We start from the raw sequence: 26,071 nt of genomic DNA, 5'->3' as shown, positions 1-26,071 counted from the left end.
CAGTCGTCTAAGGCGCCGCGATTCGCTGTGCAGAGTTGCGTCCCTTGGGCACGCCAGAAACCTATGATCGTGGGTTCGAATCCCGGTTCGCCCGATTATGTTTCTAGGTTCTTCAGCACCATACCCGTGCTCGTGGGTTTCACCGAAGTGGTAAACGTCTGAGACCTGCATCACTTCGGGTTTTCCTCCCACATTAAGCTGACACGCCGTGATATAACTGTGATAGTGTTAAAAGCGGCGTTAAACCCAACTCACTCACTCCACAATGAGGGCGTGGACATGATACACAGAACGCATATCTGTCTGTGTGTGTGTGTGTGTGTGTGTGTGTGTGTGTGTGTGTGTGTGTGTGTGTGAGCTAGTCAGTGTTTACAGTGTCGGTCCACTGAGACATGAACACCCCACTCAGACAGTAAACTCACACTCCGAGCCGACCTGTCCTTCCTCTTCGGACAGACGCTCTATCCGCTACACTACCCTCCATGGTAAAGAGAGCATTTGCAAGTCCTGAATTATGTAGGCAGCACGACTAATTTACCCTAAAAGGTCATCGTGACCTTGATACCCTATTTTTATCATATAACGGACAGCATTATTGATGTCATTAACCGATCCGACAAAAATACAAATGAGATCACCGAGCAAAAAATACTTTGAAATAGCTCACTACAACACTGCAATGCCAAGTTGCTCAATAAACGAATGCCTTTTCGTGACGTTCCTAAAAATGTTATATAGCTCCTGCACCTTGTGATATGTACGCGTGTGTTTTTTTCTGCTGACAAAATGTTCATTAAATGTTTCTTCTAAAGATTGGAACCCGCGTAATTAACTTTAAAATAATATGTATGATGAAGATATATTTTAGGCTCGTGTACATGTATATCCGTATGTCCGTGCGATACATAACAAACTCAAGGACAAAGAAAACATGTATTAATGCTCACCATTTTATGTTCCTGATATATGATATTTACAGGACGAAAGCGAACTAATAATCCATATTTAAGACCAAACACAATATGTCTCCATTAATAAAAGAATCAAATATTATCTATTGCTGTAATTCCCTCTGGGCGTGTAACATATTCCCCGGTGGCTTCAAACGACAAAATATATATGGAGGTAGGAATTTAGTCATGGAAAGTACCTCACTCAACTGTTGCATGTACAAAACAGATATCTCAAGATAACAAACCAAGATAACAAATCACTTACCAAGAACGCCCAGTCTGTAATTGAGGGTGACGACTATGACGTCACCATAACTTGATAAAACACTTCCGTCGTACGCATTTCCGGTTCCGGTTTCATATGACTCTCCATGGACGAACACCATCACTGGCATGGGGTCTGTGTCGTTCCATTCTGAACATAAAAGATATTTCAATAAATTCACGGCTTTTGCATCAGAATTATAATTCACATCAAGAGATCTGCATCAGGTTTACCGCAATGACATCGAACAACAACAAAAAGGATGTACATGAAGGACAAATAAACAAAATCCGTCTTGTAACCGTTAACGGTTTGCTGTGGTGTGTGTGGTGTGTGTGAAACGTGTTACATTTCGTGTGTGACTTTCGCCTACAGTATTGCACCACTAACTGGACCGGGGACCACAGGGACAGCTTTCAACAAATTGAACCATATGGTGCATTGAAACCTTGGTCCTCATCCTGGAGAGGAAAAAACGCTTTCATAACAAGGCTGTTCAAAAAATGCACGGGTTTTGATAAAAGATCTGCGTTAGGTTTATCGCTAGGTTGATAGAACAAAAATTGATGTAATTCATATAGTGTGGGAATGCACGAAAGTGAGCTCCATCTGACGTGGTCAGAGTGATATGTGTTACTACTGCGTGAATTTACCAGTGATTCTTTCGCCTATAGTATTGTGCTTCTACTATGAACGAGAACGGGTGTTTACAAATTGCATCAATATGGTGCATCGAATCCTTGGACCTCATCCTGATGAGCAAACACTTCACCATAAAGGGTATACCAATGTCCCAAAGTTTCCTTTATTCACACTCAAATTGAAGAACGAATGTTTTAAGTGTTCCGAGTCAACACGGCATATGAAACAAATCGCATTAATCGACAGCCAAATGGCACTTTGAGTGTCGATTGGTTAGCCAAGTAGTGCACTCGTTCGCCCGTGACGTTATCCACCATGTTCGAATCCCAAACATACCGTATGGGGTATGTGAGCCTATTCGTGGTGACCACAGCTGGGATAATACCGCAGCAGCACTAACAGAACATCAAACAAACAACTTACACTGCTATTGTTCTCTACTAATTGGGTTTCAAAGTTACAAACCAAAATATATTATTTACGAGAAAAGTCACTTTTCACGTCCCCCGTTATCGTGATATATGGTCGCGTGGTAGTCGAACAGAAGCCACGTGATACTCCTCTTACAAGATGATGCCAATGTTACGTTTTCTCCTTTTATTGAAGCTCACATTTCCTAATTCGGTTGAGCCCTTTAAATGTTAAAAGACAAAATAAATGAGTTCATATCATTGATTTGTAACTAGCGTGCTCGAAACTGTTTGATGTCTCAATCAAAATGAAATCTATAACATGAACAGATATGATTAGTTTGAAAGTATTATGAATAATATCTTGTTATGGTGATGAGAATTTGTTGATGTCTTGGCTTGATAACTATTTTCAACGTCTGAAATGAACAAAAGGGTTAACATTGTACAATTGTGTCACACAAACGTAACACAGACGTTGACATTTGACATTCTCGGAAAAGGGGAATGAGGCGATTACGTCTGTATTCATTAAGTGAGCGAGTGAGTTTGGTTTTACGCCGCTTTGTCAATATTCAAGCAATATCACAGCGGGTGACACCAGAAATGGGCTTCACACATTGTACTCATGAGGGGAATCGAACCCGGGTCTTCGGCGTGACGAGCGGACGCTTCAACCACTAGGCTACAGGTTGAGGGTCAAGCTCCTTCGAGACCAACTCGTGTTATTCCGGGACAAGCCGAATAGCGACTCGTGCCCCTCTCGTGTCCTTTTATGCGACCAGGTTCCGTCTTAGCGCAAACGGGCAAACCCCAAACAATTGTCAACTCGTTGCGTAATGGTTCACATATATTTCCCCACCTATTTTATATATTTCAGATGCAAATTAAAGCACATCGGGACTTGCGGAAGTATACAGTACGATTGAACACATTTAACTGTGTCTTCGGTATATTTTTAGATGAAAGACATATGTAAAATCAAAAATAATTTCTGAGGGATTCTTTGACGAACAACTTGAAATCATACGAGCATTCTGATTGGTTTGTCGTATTTTCATAGATAACATTCATCGATAGGGGGACGAGTCTTCTTGCAGTTTACGGAAAGGGGCGAGTGGTGACGAATGGGTCAAGCCTCGTTACAAATTCAAATGACGTTAGAATCCCTCTTCTTTATCTGAATGTAGTCAATGTCATAATGTATCGAGTAATGTGTTGGGAAGGGCTTAATTTACATGATTACATTTTTGCAAGAGATTGAACAATATTTCAGTCATTTAGCGAACATAAATAGTGCTTACTACACAAATGTCTGTCAGATACCATTTATTTTACGAGTTGTTTCAAAATGTAGATGAGCTTTGAAACAAAAAGCTGTGAGATCAATGGTATCTGATAGGTACGAGTACAGTAATCTGTTTCTTAAACACCCTAAAATCTCACCTTTTGAGCATCGAATCGATGTATTTTATCTATTCTCATGATCGCAGTGGCGCATTAATACACAACACAACCGCAATGAGTGACATCATCCGACGTACTGCTTACTGCTCATAAATAATTTGAACACACACAAAAAAGTTTCCGCCATATCTTAGCAACGCGATGATGATATTGGAAGCTAGATAAGATCAAAGAACACGCTGGATGCCGAGTTAATAATATTCACCTCAAAGAAATTTCCAAATATGTACAAGAATGTTTTTTTTATTATGACATCACTACCAGTGACAAGACTTTGACAAAATTGCGCGTTCACTGACAACAGTACGCATGATTTTCTGAGGATTTACGTTGATTAAGGGGTCGCATATACTAATATATAAATATGTCATGTAAATAATCAGAAACAATCAGACAATCTGCGTACTGTTATTTTTATTTATGTTTTCCAGTGTAAGCAAGAGAAATGTTGAGAAATTACCGTGTCGTTGTGCGTGATTGTGCGTTATTCGTGGCGTCACACAGGACGTAAACTTTTACGATTTCTGTTGAATTTACCTGGTCATTGTAATGTATATTCTAGGCTTATCGGCGACGTTTCAGAGTATGACTGGTGGATTTCATGAAAAACAGATAGATATCTAACCGCGATCACTGATATGCTATTTTCTATATTCGATTCTTCGAGTAAATATCCGATCTTTTCTTTAGATTTCTAAACATGCAGTAAACACTTAACGCCGTGAATGGTGATTTAGTAATGTATAAACAAATGACGAGATTTACGATGTATCAGAGCCACAGATTTTCAGAGGTCACTTTCAGTAATTTTGATTTGCCTGAAATGACAGTGGATGATATCACAGAAAAGTGAATTTCCCTCAGAATTCCAAACTGTGAAGTATATTAGTGTGCCTGGTGTATTTTGAACTTTATTCGACTTCGAAGTAAAGGTTGATGAGGAGGGACATACATGTGGCATCCGGGGTTAATACTCTCAAAACATAATGTTTACCACACGTAGATGAAAATTCGACAGAAGCACGAGTAAATTATCAATGATTATCGACCAGGAACGTAGTCCGTCATCATCTGACCTCGGGTCATCACCATTCAGTCCACAATCACGGGCCTGGAATTCGATCTCACACATGTTTGATACCAGTTATCTCGAATGGGTTTCTGACCACAGGTGTGTGACAAAGAAGATTGTTGTGATTCTTGAATGTCAAAAACATAACCGATCATGGGGTGCTATGCATGTTTTTCTTCTAATTGGGCACATTCAGAAATAGAAGCCATTCATTGATTCGATATGTATATTATTCAATGATGGAAGACAAACTAGTGACCAAAATCACACGTACTATGGTTGCAGTTCTTGCTTGTCTTCAAAGCTTTTAAGTCTATTCAAACTCATTTGAAATTTTGAGCACCTGCATGCACCGACATGCACCGACATGCATGGAATTTACACATGGTTGCAGAGGCAAAGCATTCAATGCATTAAAAATTTGTTTGTTGTTTAACGTCGCACTCAGCACTATTCCAGCTATATGACGGGGGTCTGTAAATAATCGAGTCTGGACCAGACAGTCCAGTGATTGATCCACGATCCACGTACTTACATGTACGAGTATTCTAGTACCCTGACACTGATACAATATTTTGTGTTCCATACCCTTGGGATTCCAAGATATGACAGATACATATGCTTGATGTAATAGCCAACAAATATGTGGTTGTGGTAAACGTGTTTCATGGCAGCCTTGCGCCATTTTACCCCGATCGTGTGGGTCCTTGCTCATTCTATTAACTACTGCTCTACCTTGCTCCGTAATATGAGGGGAGCGTTGCCTGGTGATGAAATGTATGATCGTGAAAAATATCTACGAGACTGTGTTCTACCCTTTGCAACTTCCCCTTAACTCGTCCTGTCCAATATATTATGTTGTAAGCCTCCTGCTGTCAAAATAGACATACCACTTCAGCAAAGGAATGAAAACAAGTCATATGACGATATAAAGAATGGAAATCGAGACACGCAAGAGCCCTTATGTCATCACTTTTATCTAACGGTAACAGTGATACCGTTCCAACAACATAAAAACAGAGAACTTAACGCATTTCGGGTCAGGATAAACAACCTGTGTCCATCAATTGTCAGAGCGTCATGCGTTTGAAAGTCAGAGTCACGCGAGAAAGGGATTTAGGTTTTCTGAATGAGTAAGCCTTGTCTTGATATGATATTTATTTAAACGCTTTTCTCAGAGTTGGAATCAGCGGATCAATACACGTACATCGCTCAAAGCACTATCCTTCAGATTAATGTACAGTTTATTGAATATTGTACTGGTATAATCATAATGAAACATGAATTTTTCGTTTCCTCGAGAATGAAACATTGGCAATTAATATGAAAACTTCTTGTAAAAATACACTTGTTGGATGTTTGGCTTTCAAAGTATTGCTCCAAACCAAGTGAACTATCAACTAAAAATATTTTTCTCAGGAAAATAATTCTCACACACGTCAAGATTCGATGCGCTGCTCGCTTTTGATAAATAAATGAACACTCCAGAAGAATGGTCATCCATGATCATTAAAAAAACGTGAATCATGTTGTTAAATTACTTGTGAAATTTTAGTTTTATTAAAATATTGATATTCGAATAATCTCACGTGTTCAGTTGTATAGTGAATTGTACAGGAACCAATACCCCATGCCAACAGCATGCATGCTATCTAGCATGAAGTTATGAATGAGTAACAAACTCATCAATATCAACATTTCAGTTCTGACAACCTTGTAATAAACCCTTCAGTGATCGGCTAGTTCTCTCTAAACATAGATTTCTATTTTATGCTATGATTGCTTCCTATTAATTTTTCAAACAGAGTGAGAGACAAGTAATACGATGTATATTTCACGTTGATGAAATCTGACACGTCTAATAAAAAATCTCCTTGCTCAATTTCACTCAAAGGTTCCGCGTTTGAAACTTAATCGAGTAAAATCAGTGCTACAAGTGCGTCTGCCGTCTTATTGAACAAACCGTGTGCTAATGATCTTTGAAGGTCAAATCCTTTCTAATCATGGCTAGTCGCGGGACATTTATGCAGATGCAAAGTTGATTTCGAGGATATGTTCATATTTTGAAATGTAAATGTCGATATAGTGTAACGTTATGCATTCAATGAGAAATTTAAATTGTCAAACATTAATCGAGTGATCGTGTATATGAATCTTTGGCCGCCTAATCTCTCACTAGTAATGCAGCCTACATATAATCAAGTCTCGGAGTCTAAAACAGTTATTGAATCATGATCAACCTCTCCTACCCTCGGGGTATGATGGCATGCAATCACGTCGCTATCATAATACTCACGATGTCTCTTCTGAACATAAACACCGACGGCTTTTATATTATGTGTATATTATCACTATCAGAGACATCCATGTAAACGTTTGAACATCGACGTAACGTGGAAATCCTATATGTACATTGGGCGCCATCACCACAGCGGTAGAGTGAACTATAGAAAGGCCTGACGTGCACTGTCTAGATATAGGACACAAGCAGCGATTTGAAGGGGAAATATTAAAATCTTTCATCACATAGGTAACAAGATATTTTCGAACGGTTGGTTTCATGCAGCTTGGCGACGATGAAGTATATATTTATCATCATATCTCTGTACTTACGAACAACAAACCGACTTTAAGCGCTCAAGAGCAATGAGTCTGTCGGTCAATGGATTTCTGAACAAGACTTTGTAGGATGATTAAGACCAAACGACGTTAAGATATGGTTCTTGTTGTTACCCTGCCTGTACATATGTGTTGAAAATATAGACATGAAATGTTACTGTAGCGTCTGATACTAAGCAGATGTTTGTATTAAATTGTGTTATAAACCTAGGGTACATAATTGATATAACTGATCAATATGGACATGTCCTGTTTATAATAACAATAGTCCATATATATTTCGCATATGTCCACACCAAACTGGGGCATGCTCAAAGCGCTATCATTACTCCGGTCACATGATATGTGTGCACTCAATCATTCTCAGCTCCCTGGGGTGTGTACAACTCAAGCTACCTGTTAGGCGCTAGAAGATTAACACCTCACCCTACCGGGTACCCTTTTACTGCTGGGTGAACAGAGGCACATTTCGAACCGAAGTCTAGACACTCTCAGGAGGCAAACTGCCGAAACGCGGTGACCCATGCAAAGACTCCGCGCAACCGACATTGCTTAACTTCACTTAATTTGTGATTTAGTACGATGAATGCTCAGTGTATTATGCTAGTGTATTAATTAAACGCCTAACGATCAGATTATATTTTTGATAACTGTTATCTCCCTAACAGGCCTCGCAAAATACAATGCATCAACATTATTAATATACCATAATCACATGTGAACTTTTTCAGTGCTTCTAAAATATCTTTTCATTGAAAGGAACATGATACGATAGTTTACTAATGAGAGTAAAGATCTTGTATATTTATTTCGCTAAGTGTGTCCGACCAGGAGAAAATGGAGCGTATGTGTGCTACTATATAATTGTGCTGTGACGTCACCAAGAAAAACCTATGACGTCAAGTTACTTCCTTAAAAATTGATAAGGTATGCAGACTGTACACACATTTCCTATTTGCATAGAATGGTTCCAAATGTTTGATGCCATGCATCCCAATATTAAATATGAATAGTAAAAATGAAATATGTAGTCTTGTGGCCCTAAGATATTGTAGCTTCTTAAAAATATATTATGAAATCAAGCTATGTTTTTCACCCATAAGGTCCCTTATCTCAAGGATGGTCACAAGTTGATTAATTTCATTAATCTGTTATCAAACAACATCTAATGATTCATACTAGTGTAGCAAAAGGTTAGTGTCAATCATAAAATGGGTTGCCAGCCACTTGTGCCATCGAAAACACCCAAATTCTTACAATACATGACATATACACAAATTACATAAAAAAGGTTACATGTAGAAATGCTTACACGCTTCTGATTGGTTAAGTTCACTCCATGGAGGTCTTAACAGAAGGGCGTTCAGGAATTCTATATATTCATACAAAATCTGAATAGCACACCACAATGGAATTAACGCGTTGTCTGGGTAGCCTAAATCATTGTGTTGTAGATATGAGCACACATATACAACTAATAAAGATGCCCCTTGTTCGCGTAGTCAATATAATGGAGCGTTTTTACACCTTGTCTGAGACCTACTCTCACAAATTATATCATAAGTATCAGAGAGGGGTTTCTTATTGCTCTATCCTGTTGATGAATAGGGCTTAAGCATGTCAAGAGTGAACAGGATTTCACAACGCAAGTAAACCGTTCTGAACCACCACGGTCTTGACGTAATCACGTCTGAGTTACATCCGTAGACGAGATCTCGCATGTTAAGTAGGTCACGTGCGAGACCACAAGTTGCGCCGGTCAGCTGTTTACCAGAAAAGTAAATATTTCCTCTGATCGATGTAAACACTTGACGACGAACATAACATCATAAATAGCTGCAAGTATGACATTTCAATCTGCAGCAATGATGAAATAGAGGGCAATCCCTTGGCCGAAGTTCCGACATTGATTATCTTAAGTCTCGCAGAGTCTCGCACCATCTCACCGAGGGCAAACGTTAAGTAAAGCTCCCTACAGCGACCAAACATCCCTGCTTAAAGAAGAGCCTGCCTGATCCGATCACAGACAAGATTAAATCGTGAGATGCGCTATTTTTTCTCCTTCACTTCTTGCATCAAAATCTACTTTAAGAATCGATACACCGTGTTAAGGAATCTCCTACGTGAGAAATAAATGTTGAGAAGGTCAAATAAAGAGCAATTAATAAATTAGATACCAGTCATCCGTAAGCTTGAAAGATAAAGATGAAATATGTCTGTTCAATTCCTTTTCTAGGACCAGTTCGAGGCACGTTTATCGTTGTATCAACTACTTTTGGACCACTTAATCATATTATTGATGGTGGACGCCCAAACCTTGAGCAAGTGCTCAAGCAAGAAGCAGTATTCAATGTCCTCTATTGGACGCTGGACAAAATTCTCACATCTCACTCCAAACAGTCGTAAAAGCCCCGTTCAAAGATATTGACTTTTTCAATGTAGCTTCTAGCCACAGAGAGCTCCGAGATCGCGTCAAGCGCAAAATCATGGCACTGCCCATTAAACACAGAGAATCTGAACGAGGGGGATCTATGAGTGAAAATCTCGACTCGACGCTTGACTGAGTGACTGTCAGATGCTATCTCAAAAGCCATAGTGTTTTGTATAGCAAAGTGAATATTGATTGAAATATTTTGCAGTTCACAACTGCAAGAGCATATCTCGTAAATTTCAATATAGTTAAGTCGCCACAGACAGCCAAACCCCACATATCGGACCATACAAGGATTTTTAGTTGTGCCCAAATCAATACTATGGAGATGATAAACGGAAAAAATTGCGGGACATTTCCTGCAAAGATTACTTTATTCTTGGACGCTTGCCCATACTGTCGCAAGTTCCAAGATTGTTTTCTCCCATCAGACTAAATAGCATATATCCACACTGAACGATCAGACTATATGTTGTTAAAATCGACTTCTAGGTCCCTCGTGGCCGACACCACAAGCCTTGATACGTTCGTGAAGGACATTCGATGCTTCAAGGAACACCCGTTTTACCCTTAGCAACATGCGTTCATCCTTTTTGGTCATATTCATCGGGAGAGCTCTATTTCTCGTCGTCACAGAAAAAAAGAAGAAGTGACATACTTCTTCCAAATGATATAAGCTTAAGCCATATCTCCATATCACTGTACCGGAATCCTTTCTATTGAAAATCATGGACAAAGATGCTAAGTAAAGGAAAACGATAAGCAGGTTGTTAAGGTGTTCGATCGTTCTTAGAAAATACGAGATCGTTCCCAAAATTGTAATACGGGTTCGGTGACTTTATTGATTACGTGTCGTTGTACCCGTAGGCGTGAGTAGTTGCAAATTATATCAATCACTCGATTGTCTCGTCCAGAATAAGTGCGGCGTTAATCAACAATCAGAATACAATCTGTGAAGCCCAAACGTTCGTTCTGGTGATGCAACATTGCTAAAAGCGGCGTAAACGTGACGTGCGTCCTTTGTATTGCGAATAATAATACTTCAGTCAATAAAATAGACGTTTTATGTTCACACATACATCCCACCATAAAACCCGTATAAAGACACAGTGTGTGACTGGAAAAGAGATCCAAGCCTATGGGATTCTATAACACTGTCAATTACTGCTAATTGAAGCCAATTGGGGTCTACACTCTCATAACGATAGTTCCACCAGGTCACCTTGCAGCTTCTGTCTGTTTTTACTCAGTCCATTCCCTTCAAATCGATGATGATATTTCACCAGGCGTTCCCTCGACGTCACGGAGATGGACTTCCGAGTTTGTTTGTAGCAGCGTTGATAAACTGATTCACTAAATGACAAAGACAATCTTTTACCTCCACCGTAGCTAGGGACAGTTCATCATCTTGCTTTGAGGAAGCAAAAAACAAATTGATGGGATTAGAGTGGAGGAAGTTTGCTATTGGGCTAGACAACAGCAAGGCACGGACTGTAATATTTAAATGTTTGATTCATTGATTTGAAGGCTTTGTGTTACGATGGAACAGGGCAGAGGCACACAAGGGGCATTTACTTAAAAGGTGAAATTAAAGTGAAGCCCTGAGTTGTCACGTGTTAATCCATTGCATTGAAAAATTCCCTTTATAGTATTTCAGTATAAGGCGAAGACCCGTCCTTAAACTTTGATTCACGTTTTCGTGACCCTGTGTAAAAAAATGTTGAAAGGTCCTTGTCGACTTTTCCTATTTGGCTAATGACAAAGTAAAGTCTGTGGCAAACTGGATGATTAGTTATCGCCTTAAAACTGCTCAGTGTTAATAATGTTGTTTGAGAGTTTGTTGTTTGTTTGCTGGAATCTACAATAGAGTATTGAACTCAATGTATAATAAGCTTTTTTGTCAAACAGTACACATTAACCTTAATTGACTCCATTTTGCATAATTATGGTAAACTGGATCCTTATATTGCACCTGGAAAACAGGTTAGTGATCAGAACGTTTCACCAGATGTGCCCGTCAGTACAACGTACATTGTTATACAAGTACCCAGCAATAGAAACCACCAATCAAAACAACGCACGCTGGAATATAACGAACTAAAAAAAGCAACGTTATCTGTAATACAACGTAAACCGCAATACAACTTATCCTATAATATAACGAACCCAGCAATACAAAGTACTCAGCTAAACAACGTTTTCAGCAATACAACATAGCCAGCAAAACAACGTAGCCTGCAATACAACGAACACTGCAATATAACATATAAACCGAACTCAAGCCACCTCAGTTCAACCACATTCGCCTTTGCAAACACATATTTTCTTCTCCGCGTATCCTTGGAGAACCAAGTTAATTTCAAGCAAAGTAACAGGAAATTGGTTAAAATCTTATAACTAATTCATTGGTCTCGGAGTGAAACCCCCTGAGAAGGCCTTTTGGACATATTATCTGCCTATCAATGTCTTATACGATAGGGGATCATACGATAACCACACAATCGATCCTTAACACTCCAAATGGATATTGGTCGATATGTCATCCCTTGCTGAAATCGCCTTCCATGCATTTGGCAGCATATTTCACTGAGGGATTTTAGGTTTAAGGCAGAAGTTTCAACTAAGATATAGAACACAGGAGCAAGACGACCCATTACAAAAAAGACCGTAAGGGGAAATAGATAAACGAGAAAGAGAAATGTAATCTTTCCCTGATCAATCGGCTCCCTAAGAAATATGAAATAAATTACTTGAGCAAATTTTTGAGTATCTGATTGGAAACGACACGCTGGTTTCCAATTGCAGAGTGAAGAGATAATCCATCTAAGAGTTTCCTAGTACATTATCGGAATGCCAATTAGCAGGTTATACGATAATGTAATGACACCAATGTTCATAACGTCTTCAAGATAACAATTGCGATTTTCCAAGATATACTTTTTGCATCCGTTTGTCTGAGATGGCCTTATATCGACCAACACTTATTTCCGACAGGGTAGGCAGATAATAACTAGTATCACAAAGGTATTATCTCTGATATCTTCCATGGGTAGGTATAGTTATTGTCGAAACATCGCTTTCAATTCATATTAAATCTCTGTGCAATATTGACAAAACATCTGACCTGGATCTTTTGGATCGAAAGTAAAACTTTTCTTTTCCTTCAAAGCGTCTAAATCTGCTGTATGACCGATGTTATCGTTTTCCTAATTTCCTAATTTTTCAAATACATTGTAGGCCAAGAGGTTATCGAATCGTTAACAAAAATATATCTTAAAATGGAAATTCATCAACCTTTTCTATTGTTGTTGGGTCGTGTCAGCTTGGTTCAAAATCGTCAACCCAATATATTACTTTACTGTTAATTGAATTTCCAGTCCAGTGTATGGAGCTAGTCAAGAAGACTACAATAACTAGATTTTACAAGTGTTATTTTTTACGCAGCTACACCGTACAGTGGGGTAAAATGGAGGTGTTTCTCAGGCTTATTTTCAGGAAAATATAGCCCTGCAAAATGTTCGTTTTTGCACATTTGATTCCAATCCTCCCAAAAAACTGGATCTAGGCGTGATATGGGCGCAGGCTTTGGAGCATGGCTTTCATTCAACTGAAGTAGAGACTCCAACACAAATAAGACCATGAATGAATAAATTATCAAATATTGAAATTTCTTCAGGTTATTAGATATTAACATAAATAATGAGAAATAACAAATCCTGTCAGTATCTGCGACCAGAAATGTTATCACTCGTTCATTCATAACATATTTTGGTTAAAACATGGTTCTAATGAACAGGTAACTTGTTGCGGCCTAACGAAATCATGCTGACATTAAAACGAACTTTCGAATGTCACAGCAGCTTATTCGTTTCAACCATTTCTAATTAGGGATTGCCTGCGTATCTGCAATCTACATTAAATATGTTTCTTCTCACCACCTCATAAATCGGCCCGGCCCAACCCTAAACAGGATTTTGGTTCCGGACAAAATATGGTGAGGTGAAATCGTGTTTAACGTCGCGATCCAAATTATCGCACTTATACAGCGCTGTTGCTTTGAAAAAGATCTGGTACGAGAGACAGTTTTTGCTTATCTAATATCTTCCAGAATGCCTTATTAATAAACAAATGACTCGTCATTTGTTAATAGCGTTATGTTCATTTTGTACAACTGTGAATTTATTTTGGAGTAGGATGAACAAAAGGATCATCAACATACGACCAATCTATCATAGGTCATAGGACAAGCTTTGATGTCATGGCGTTGTAGGGACGGTTACCCAACAGTATGTGTTATGGATACCATTACTACTCGTTCTATGAACGGAATTTCAAAGAGTCAGATAGCTTGTTTAATACTTTCAGATTACCATGAACCTCCGATAGGAGCCTGCATCCCACTGACACCCCTCACACAAAAGCACACGGCTTAACAGATTGTAGGTCTTTAGCGTTGCACCCCAGCTGTGAAAGTAGGCTTGTCGGATGTGAATCATATTAGCAACATAAGGAAGGCTATCATACGATAACCTAACAGATAGATGTGCTGGCGTAATTTAATGTATATACTAGGTAGTTAGATACGACGTTTACATGCAACAGGACGCACCGTTATAGAGACATTATTACAAAAGTGGAGACCAATGTGCATTTAATATGTTATCCGTCTTTTGAAAAGACGATGTTGATGGTTATACAAAAATATAGAAAATGAAGCTTATTTGCTGTTATTGGAGTCAGAAAACTTCCTTGCCGGAAGATATATATGATCTTGAAACCACAAATCAAATCGAATTCTCAAATAAAGCCAGGCACAAAGTACATCATTAAAGGCTAGGACGGCTCATTTGATTTTCACCGACAATTATTCCAATTTGTTGTGGAGCTCATCTCGCGCGTTTATCAACCTCGTGTTTTAATGGGAAGGCGAAAACATGACATTTCGTGCAATAAATGCCAATTATTAAGAAACATGGGATGATTTGGAGGCGTAAGAACTTTAAAATAACAATAAAATGTACCGAAGATACTCATTAATGCCATCTTATTAAGAAAAATCATGTCCCTTTAACAAAAGTGAATTAAAGGCTCTGATAAGCGCTGCAAATCATGCTGGATTCACGCTAAAGGGATGAAGCATATGTTAATGATTAAGAGAGTTTGTTGTTGAAATGAACAACACGTGTGGTACAGAGGAAGACATAACATTCGACGGTAGTAATTTTAATCTTATTCTATGTTCATAGTGCAGGGCCTCGGGTTACAATTTCGGAGAAATTGAATTGGGCAGATGTTTTTTGTTAGTCATTCAGGAAATAGGTGTCTAAGAGGGAGCACCTCCCCTTTGTTAAATCGTTATTTATGTTGTAAATATCTCCCGATTGCAATTAGTGTGGATGTATTTATTACACTTTAATGGATTCATTATGGGTAAGTATATAATTGAGAGCATGTGACAGTGCTTATGTATAACGGGAGTGCAGATGAGATTTCAAGAAACAAAAATCTTGACACAATATGTGTGAAAAGTCTCGAATTCAAATCCTCTCCGTCAAACATTATTGGCGTTTTAAGAAGGTGGCTTCATCTTAGCAGCTTATTATAAATGTTACTGTTAAGTTTTTCTTTACATGAAATCTGAAATATTATTTTTCACGATAACAATTCCCAAACTCGCGAATCACCCCGAGAATAAGCCGAAATGGCCTTTTGTGGCAATAGCTTGAGCAAATGCTAAATTCATGAGGAATCCTACCTTTGACGCTAATGGATCAGTTAACTGCAGTTATAAGCAAGGCTCATAAACTTCGATCAGTTTTTTTCGCCTATAAAGATCACTCCTATATGTGCCTACAACGTAGTTTGTCACATTGTCACAATAAAAGCAAGTATTAAATATCGACCACAGGTTAAGTGGGAAACATTGCTCAGTTCTCCTTATCTGGTGAGTTAATACGTGTACATATATCGCTCCCAAAGGTCCCCGTTGACAGTAGTTCATGTCGGCCATTTAAGGCAATATGAATGAGTCTTGATGGTGTCCTACCTTGATACATGACCCATTGTGATTAAATTTGGAATGGAAACCACTTGTGGCAAAGTCATTTGTTTGTCAATCTGAAGGGTTGAATAAAATTTGAATCCTTATGTTGGGACAATGCCTGCAATATATTCTTTTTCTCAATCGCACCATTTTGTCACCAGTGACATGGTTGGTGTAATAAAGTTTTCATTTATTATTGATAGAAAGTAAACTTCAATGTTCCTGGAACATAGTATTCTCTCGTAGTCACGCTACTGTAAAATCGCTCTCGGTGTGTACCTAATGTTACTCACCAGGGTAATTTGAACCTAATACTGTACCTCTGACATCAAAGGCCACAGGCCAACCTGTCATTAGAAACAATAGTTACGTTCAATTTAATTCTTCAGAACGCTATTTACTAAGTTTATTTTTCATACGTGTGTGTAGAATACAGAAATATTCCTACTGTATAACTCTATCATATTACATTTCACACATTCTTAATCATCTTAGCACCGAAATGAAATATGAAAATAATATTATAATTGCTAATTTGACATTAAGTTATTGTGATTCATATCATTTGGTATGTCTTCCTGGCTTCTCAATCGTTTAATAACTTTATTTTGTTTCCAATTAATATCACGTGCGTATTCTCTTCTCCCTTCTTCACATCAGGATCACCTTTCAAATATACAAAAGATTGTCCCAGCAGAGTGCCACTGAAATGCAACCAGTGCTTCTTAAGTCGCCTCTCGTTGTATACAGCTCTAAATCTGATGATCACTCATATCATATTCCTCCTCAAGCACCAGTAAAGCCATGCTCTCGAGTGGTCATTCTGAGTAAAATGGATGAGAGAATTCACGGATGATGCCTATGTTAGAGGCATCGACATATTTAACTGTGATCAGACTGCCCATCTGTCAAAGTTTCCATTTATATGGCACATTAATCTGACCATTTGACAAGCCACGTAGACGCGTCTAGCATGGGAGCCGTAGTCTAACCATATTGAACCAACACGGTCTACTGGAAACACGGCTTTAATGACATGTCTATGTGAGTGTCTTCCAATGTCTGATTACATTCTATAAGGAAATAAGATAACCAAAATAAACACAGTTTTCGTATCAGCATACCTAAAGTGATGCATTTAGAACCTCGATTATCCTATAGCATTTGCCTCAAGCTTCAATAGATTTCAAAATAGGTGGATGTAATGCTGTATAATTGAATAGTGCTCAGGTCCACTAAATCAAGGCACATACTACAGTTCCATAACAATGCAAACTTCGAGTTATCATAATGAAAAATTAGCATTACAAATGTGTTTAGCTTCGTCGGTATGAAAGTGTTTCCTTCTATGTCGTACTTCTTCCACACAGTGGGAAATGTCTACCTGTTTCTTCATCTGGTATGCATGCTACATCAATCCAGTGCATTATCCATTCAGATGATACAGACCGTATAAGCAGATGACAGATGACAATTACCTAAACTGAAGACACTGAATTGCAAACCTATCGTTGTATTTAGCTCTGAATCTGATGACCAGTCATATCTTATCACCCCCACCCAAACAACCAGAGAAGCCATGCTCTCGAGTGGTCATTCTGATACATCTTTACACAAATGAATTGGAGATATTCACAGTTTGAAATATACTTTAACTTATGTTGCCCCATTGCCTTTGAATCGACAACTTTCAGCGCAGAGAAGTTCTTCTCCACACGAAATAACTACCTCAGTAGGAATGTGGGCTAAAAGGTAATTCTTATTCAAATACCTCCTCTCTAATGGCATTGCGTTGGGAACTGCCATTAGAAATGAGGAACTGTCGCGTGTTGATGGAGACCATCATTGAGGCTCAGACGCCTGAATGTGTTGAACTACGGTTGCTGTCTTGCTGAAAGAATTAATGAATGCAAACGCTGTAACACTATGGTTCAAACAACGTCAGATATTTACATAAGTGTGTTTGGTAGGGTAAAACAAGATTTCAGCAGCTTCATGATCAGACCTTATCGAATTTGCATAGCAATGTGGTACTGGATTAAGGATAAACTTCTACATTTCTGTCCAGATCCTCACTGTTCTATGTCTTGAGGATACAGAAGAGAACACTCATCGCATCAGTGTTTTCTCTTACTGGCTGAACTCGTGTCTGTGTAGCCATAAGCTTTAGCTGCAAAGTGTATTAACTTCCTTGTTTGACTTTTCTGTTATTTGCCTAACAGAAACGACTATAACACCAAAATGACTTTGCTACGTGTCCACAAGACCTACACCCATTGTTACAAATATTGTAAGCTACAATAAGACGCGATGTCTTGCCTTGCTTCATTTCTTTGTATGTCTGTCATACGAAGTTCACTCCATTACACCATATTCTTAGTTGGGACAACTAGAGGAGGAATCTCGACGTTGGAAGTTCACACCTTTGGTGTTTAATAACATTTTGTAAATGTAACGACACCATTGAGTCACAGACGCCAGCTGCGGTAATGGGAATCCATTTCCCCTATGACAAATGGCATGTGTTCGTTTCCAAGAATGTCTCAGCTGTTAGTATTGATTCATCAAAAGCAACTGTACCCTATTTTATCTTATTGACATTACAAAACGATACTAACAGTTCATCATCCTTTACCTGGAAAGCCGACCAGCCAGAGGCAACATTCGTCTATTATTTCAAAGCGTAAGCGCCTGTGATTGATTGGAATATGATGGTACTGAGGGTTAGATGCCGTGAGTTATAGATGCTTGTGACTCGATGATGTCGTAATTCAACCCTTCAGGATGTGAAGCGTGTTTGTGAATAGCCACTGTTATCCTTATGATCAAATATCGCAACTCCAAGATACTGCTTAGCATATAAAACGTCAGATATTTGCTTGATAGTAACCATACGTGTTGAACTGCAGAGAAATGGGGGAGGGGTGGGGTGGGGTGGGGGTGTTGTGCAATGTTGGAGGCAGAGTGTACTAAAATGCCCTTTAGGAACTCGTAATGTGTTTAGGAGATTAAACCTACACCAGCATTTCTGCATTCCCTGTCTTTGCATCTGATGTGTGGAACAAACACTCCTACGAGACATCTGTTATGTAGATAATTGACATTTATAGTCTATAAATACCCGCTTACACCAAGCCCTAAATTACTTTTGACTTATACCTAGGGAGTATTACATGGTCAGACAATCAGACATGAACTAAGATGGAGACAGATGCTCCCTAAATAGACCTCGTCTGTCAAGGAGTCAAAATGCACATTGCAAAACAATAAACTTTGCCCTCTGATTGGAGGACGCAGGTGGGTTGAGAGGGGGAGCAGTCATTATCAACATCTCTACGAACTTATTGACGCTGGGGAATCATAAATGACGGTTCTGCTGGCTATAATTTAATCGGGAATTGAGAAAGCTTCACCGGCATTGCCTTTACTGCGGGAACTATTGGCAAGTCCCAAGGGAAAGGAGACAGTTTTGTAACTGCAACAAAATGGGACAAGGAACACTCCGAACATAACAAATATATCGTGTAGCTGTCAAAGGAGTGATAAGAATTATTAAACAGAAATAATATGAGCAATTTACACCTGTCTCCTGTGAAAATAAATCTTCATTCACATTTACATAATGTTGATATTGGCAAACTTGTTATGCGATGTACGTCATGCTTGCACCAAACGGCCGTTATCATACCAAATTGTCAACAGACACTCATTGAATTACATGCGTTATGAAACAGTAACATGTTGATGGGTAGAAGTGCCAGATATTTTGCAATTACTCAAGTTGCATGTAGGATTCATGCTGAAATGAGAGATGGTGATTGAAGACAATTGGATCCGTGGAGAATTACGAATCACTCTGCTGTGCTGGGAAAATAAAAATGTGATGACAGATGAGCTTTTACTGAGTTCCATTCTCAAATTAAATTTGCTGAAAACTTGTAACTGAAATATTCTCATGTAAAGGGTTGGAAGTGGGATAATCCCTGGAAATGAAGCTATCTGAGCTCATGGCGCTCACACGGGACATCAATTATACTGCGATTTACAGGACAAACTTGTACCCCTAGGTAAGAGAACTCCAAATTGCTGTTGCCATAACCTCTGCAAAAATGTTTAACGGTTCAAGCAAGAGTAATCGACTCTTTCCTTGTAGGTGAACAGGACCTGATGAAGATATCAAGGAATTTCATCCAATCAATGCAAAGACAGGATTCAGCACGCAAGTGCTTCCGAGCGGTATAATCCATATTGACTGGCTGTGGATTTGCTGACATCACAGAAGTAAACACAGTTTCTTGTGGCGCCAAAGATTGTTAATGAAAAGCCATGACTAGTAGCAAATTTAGCCGCTGATCTTTAATTTCCGTGGCGTAGATAACGACATTCAATTTAGGATTTTTTCTCTTTAAGAGGCCGATGGTCTAAAGACCTCTAGACATCCTTTATTGATTTGACAATTCAGTCTAGCTCTAGGTGCACATGAAGCATGCAACAGGCTCACTGCGAGAAAGATTTCAGTGGATGTACACCTCGAGAAGCTTTGTGAAAAGAAAACGTATGTCTTTTTTCATAAGCTGTTTGGTAAGCTGAAATTCACAGTGGCCATCATTGTTTCCACTGAGTTTGACAAGTAGTAGAAAGTGTACTGTCATGTTTGAACTTTCAGTGACTGATCTTCTGAAATACTTTAGATCTATAATAGGTGTATGTGTGTCTTTTATCTTGGTTTGCGTTACATGAAAACAAAACCAACTGCCAGTTGGATGAAAACGGATAGTGCGAATTATGCATCATATTGACATGTAAATGACATACACAGAGACACAAACATAGCCTTGAACATAGGATTGGACTCCCCTAACTCCAGACTAATGTGTCATCAAATTTGTGAACACTGCATCTCCATTATGGCTAAACACGTCCTTTAATTCTATGTGAGATGACTGGAATCATACACGTGTACAATATTCCTAAACTTGTTCGTTCATGACCTGAATAGCAACGTTCATTTCAAATGCTTTGTATTTCAAAACAGGATCATTCAACAGCAGAATCGATAACAACAACAGACGCCAATGATTTGTATGGAACATGACTTCAATCGTTATTATTGATTCCATGAAAAGCCGGTGTGGGAGTCCAATAATCAGGCAGAATCAAACTATTCATTAAAAGCTCGGTGATGTAAAAGTGTTTTCGGAAAATACATGAGTTTGAGTAATGGTTTAATTTAGGACGCATAGAAGATGACGTTTATTGGCAGAAGGACTTTGAAAGGCCATGTGGGTTTTGAAAGCAGCTCAAGTACAAACCAGATGGCTTTCAATAAACCGAAAATAAGACTGGTGTCTCATAAATTTGATAATATAACAACATCTTGGGAAGGAGTAAGCTTTAAACAGTTATAATCTGAATTCATATCAAGATATGCAGAATAATCAATAGTGAAATGAGAGAATAAAGACTGTGTGTAGTGTGAAGTTTTGGTTAAACATGTCACGTTTCGGAACAAATTTCACTGCATGTATCTCACGCTTGGTAAGGCTAGATGCTTGAGATTACCAGCAATATTCTTTTGAGGTTTGATACAAGCCCAAAGCAGCTTTCCTTCAATTTGGTAGAATGACGTGAATTTCGATCACGATGTGTGGTGCGATAGTTTGTGAGGCAATGCAACCCTTGAATCCGTTTTCGTAAGAAGATAACCAAACTGTGTTTTCAATGGAGAGCTGGCTTACCCGTATATTTACCAGCGCTAAATTGAAATTGTGTACTGAACGCACAACTTGTCAGTGAAAGAGTAGTTTTTTTTCATTTTCCCATCGTAAACTCTTTGGTATTAGCGAAGACATTGCGCGAAGTCCAAGGATATGAGTAGGTTGTCGATCTGAATCCAGGAACATCGATAATATCTTTAAACTTATACTTTTTTCAACCATTCTACTTTGCCCTCATTCATGACAGACGCTACGTCATGAGCCAACATGAAATGGACCTCCCTGATCATTAGAAATACATACAATGCTTTGTTCTATACAACACGTATCAAATATGACGTTACACCGCTTATTCGTGTGTAAAATATATGATGTACCTTGAACTTGAGATACATGTACACTGTCTATAGTCGATTTCAATCGTGATTTCGGCTCAAAATATATTACCACACATACTTGGAATGTTGTATGACAGCATAGTGCATGTTTGTTGTTTAACGCTGCACTCAGCAATAGTCCAGCTATGTGACGGCGATCTGTAAATAATCGAGATCTGAACCAGACAATCCAGTGATTGACATGCATCAACCAAGTCAGTAAGTCTGACCACCGGGTCCCGTTAGTCGCCTCTTACGACAAGCATGGGTTGCTGAAAACCAATTATAACCCAGCTCGTCACGGGTGATACAGGAAATGTACCTAATCGTACATCTCATTATTATAAACTGCCTAACGACAATAGCTGAGAAGGAAGGACTTTTCTACAAACATAAGCTTCGGCCGGTAATGCGACCGGGAAACCAGCTGTTTCAATCAGAGTTGTTACTGTGATTTGAAACCTCTGATTATAAATTGGATATTTTCAGAATGTATGCCACAATATTCGTTTGACAAACTGATCGGATTGAACAAAGACGCGTGTCATTCTGCGACACCATTTCATCAGCTGTTACTTGTGTTCACATACCCTCTAGTCAGTGAAAGTAGATGATATGATAAGTAATTTCTAAAACGTGTATATGTCAGATGAAAAGTGGCATTGACATCCATTTTAGAGGTCAACTACACCTTTCGTGACAATCCTTCTCTTAGATAGGATGTGGTCCATTTAATCCGTCTCTAACAACAAACACGATTAGTCGTGCTGAGACGGTCTCCATTCTGGTTGCCGTGGAGGCATCGTCGGAAGAGGAGGTGAAGCATATCGTCAAGTCTATCGAAGGACAAAGGTTGAAACTTCAACCCAATTGTAAACATGTCCCTCTCCATATCACTCCAGACGTCTGTGGAGAGTACCAAATATCGAGAAGGGAATGAGTCAATAAAGGCATGTTTCCCTAATGGTCTCAACTTTCCTTACAAGCTAAATGGAATAAATCCTGGAACATTAGCGAGAAATTCTACCCCAATCCCCAAACTCTGTCAAGCCCAATCTACGACTGCTAGGTTAGCTCTCGAATCCAATTTGTTGGAGAACCCTCTGCAGTCACCAACTATCAATAGAAAGATAGCCAGCCCAAGAGAAACAAAGCTTGGACAATTGCCCTATGGGACAGAGTGATAGCTGAAGCCAAATATTTGCTGTTGAAATAGATTCTCAATAGAAACGTAAATGTTTCGGCTGGAGGAATAGATCAAAGCACACGTAGCCGACAGGGTATATTAGCAAAAGCGCACTGAACAAACCTACAATAATTAACACAGGACGAAATGGGAATAGGTAATACCAACGGTTTGACCGACACGGTAATCTTATTGACTTCCTGACTTTGTTCGTTGCTAAATGTTAGCATTTCCGATGCAGCTTTGCTATTGGAGCTGGACAATGAGGCGCAATTGTGGACTAAATCTCTTTTTGTGAGATATATAGATTATGAGTTAACGCAGGTGGTCTTATAAATGTCATGTGTAGAGAAATAGGATTTCTGTGCGATTCATCAAGCCCTTTGGTCAACCATAAGCGATTAATTCGGTTATGATGAACAGATTAAGTTGAAGCAACGAGAACAATCCTATCACCTTATAATATGGGGAATGTTTATTTGGCTGGGAATGCCAGGTGCTGTAGTCAGATATATCTAAATGCGTTAAAGTTGTCCCTGATGTGTTGGACAAACAGTGCAATGAGCAATCATTGGATGCATGATTTGCCCCCCCCCCCCCCCCCCCCCATCTCTCTCTCTCTCTCTCTCTCTCTCTCTCTCTCTATCTCTCGAGTAGCTGCTGCTAGACTGAAGTGAATGTTTGCTATGCCCTTTGATCTGTTTCAATAGCTTCAAGTTTATTAAGGGGATCATTGAAACCTTCACCAATCAATTTCGCCAGCTACCTAAAGACCAGTACTAAAAAGGCAATAAATAGTATTTGAGTGGATATCATTTCTGGAGAGTGTAAGCACATTGAGGTAAGTTCCCCACTTAGCAGCTATCCAGACACACTCCCTTTATGTGCCCAATTTACGTATTTCACAAGAGCACATCCTAGTAAACATCTTCATCTTTAGAGATGCTTCTGACACTTAAGGTGCCAGAAGCTTCGCTAAATGTGGCGTCCATGTGTACACAATAATCTTGAAAGAAGAGTCGAACTTGAAGCCTTTCAAAGAGAGGGATCTTCCGCTGACTGATGGCGCCAAATCAGAACTAATAGCTGGTGGGCGCGTGTTGTCTTGCGAGCAGAGCTGTTTCACTACCACAAGAGCTGTTACAGCTCGGTTTAAAATGATTGGAAAACCCTCCACAGATGTTAGGTAAGGTGGCTCCGAGGTTATGTTTTGACTTTGAAAATAGCTGACATTGATGTATTCGGGATTATATTGTGCTGGCGTATGATGGTTTACAAAGAACAGATTAAGAATAGATAGCCACAAAAAAGATTAGGGTAGAAAAAAAAATTACGTGGAAATCTGCGAGGACTACTTGCAGCTAACGTACCGTTTGGCTAGTAATTACCAATTCCGCTCGGACTCAAGTTTAAAGCCCTAATCTGCGAGATTGAGCCTTTTTAACTTTCATCTTTAAAATTAATGGAGCTGTACAATGGCACTCAGAACATATCCCCTTTCGTTTTATCTATATTCGCTGAGGTGGTTGCCAAAATGAATGTAACTGAACCAGATAACATGGTTGTATCAAATTGTCAAATTTTCTACTTTGGGATAAAAAAGTAATATTTGGGTCTTCAATTACAGTGATGGCTTCTGACATTATTGTCTTGGACGTTTTATCATGCACAAGGCTAATTTCTGGATGAGAAATGAGAATGGCTGATACTTGTTTGAAATTTGGTTTGAAGTGTTAGGTTCAGAAAAAAGGGGTGCAAATAGGCACCAATGCAATGGTCACGAATCCGGGTTTTTTTCTGTGGTCCGCCAATTGAAGTGTTACTTCATAACTTTTTACAACTGGTTATAAATCAGTTATATATAAAAATACTATAATATATTCGGATTTAGATGTATGTGTCAACAAAAAACGAAATTACAAATGATGTGTCTTGCATTAGTCTTCTCATTATACACATTACGGTTAAGTCAACAATTCTAGAAGTGGCATTAGGAAACAGGGATTAGTTCCTTGCCATGTTCACAGCCCCAATCATTAACAGTCAATGCCAATTTGCCTGGTTGTGTCAAGGAAGTAATGCGTTTGAGCACATACAAATATTCATGCTATCTTCTTCTACAACGCACTCGTTGCCAAGGTGTTGATTTCAATTTATGTTCTGCTGCCACCAAGAGGATGTTTGTCTAGGAATAAATATATTTCGCAGGGGGACTATCCTAAATTAGCTTATCTCCAACAATAATGACAGCACTCCTGGGGGAGAAAGGGAAATGGCCAATGCAGTATTCGATTTCTTGTGGCACTAATATTCTCCAGATTGGGAATGTAGGTATCATAACGGAAATACGTTAGTACTGCTAGCATTACCGATCTACGTATATCAGTATAGTTTACCCATAGGTATTCCAGGTCTCGAGAAGGTCCCCGTGTCCCCGGGTAAAAGCCGGCTCAAATGATAAACGGTTAATTACTATGTGCCTAATCGTTCGCCATCTTGCCTCTACTGCGCGGGCCTTCCTCATTCAGTCAACTCTTGGATGGCTTAGTCCCGAGTCGAGTATTTATATGTCATCCTGATACGATATACTGATCACGGCGCAAAATAACATTCACTACAATACTGATGATGTTTGGAAGTTAGGAATATGTTCATGTGCTTCAGCAACAAAGTGGTTAAGTCGCTGCTCTCTCATGCTTCAATAATTCTTAAAAGTAACTCTGATACCACATTACATGTTTAAGGCCATGAATCATACTCAAAGTAGTTTTGAAACTACGTGCTGAAAACGTAAACATGTATTAACAGCTTGCATACACTCATATATCAAATATCAAATGTATATTCCTTATTTCGTACTCTTTATAAAATTCATTCCGTGTCATAAAT

General features: G+C 38.9%; 1 protein-coding gene across 3 annotated transcripts in view; it reads right to left on the bottom strand.

Moving 5' to 3' along the window:
* Positions 1-26,071, bottom strand: part of LOC139447153 (neuroligin-4, X-linked-like) — a 140,371-nt gene that overhangs the window by 37,439 nt on the left and 76,861 nt on the right. For all 3 annotated transcript variants that reach the window (XM_071228340.1, XM_071228342.1, XM_071228341.1), the window contains exon 2: positions 1,219-1,368. In XM_071228340.1, the coding sequence (XP_071084441.1) occupies positions 1,219-1,368 (150 nt within the window). The remainder of the gene's footprint in view (positions 1-1,218; positions 1,369-26,071) is intronic.

This window comes from Haliotis cracherodii, unplaced genomic scaffold, assembly GCF_022045235.1.
Source record: "Haliotis cracherodii isolate W230 unplaced genomic scaffold, xgHalCrac1.p SCAF_7, whole genome shotgun sequence".
In the NCBI taxonomy this organism is placed as follows: domain Eukaryota; kingdom Metazoa; phylum Mollusca; class Gastropoda; order Lepetellida; family Haliotidae; genus Haliotis; species Haliotis cracherodii.
Note: the sequence above shows the minus strand (reverse complement) of the source record. Positions and strands in the feature narration are given on the sequence as shown.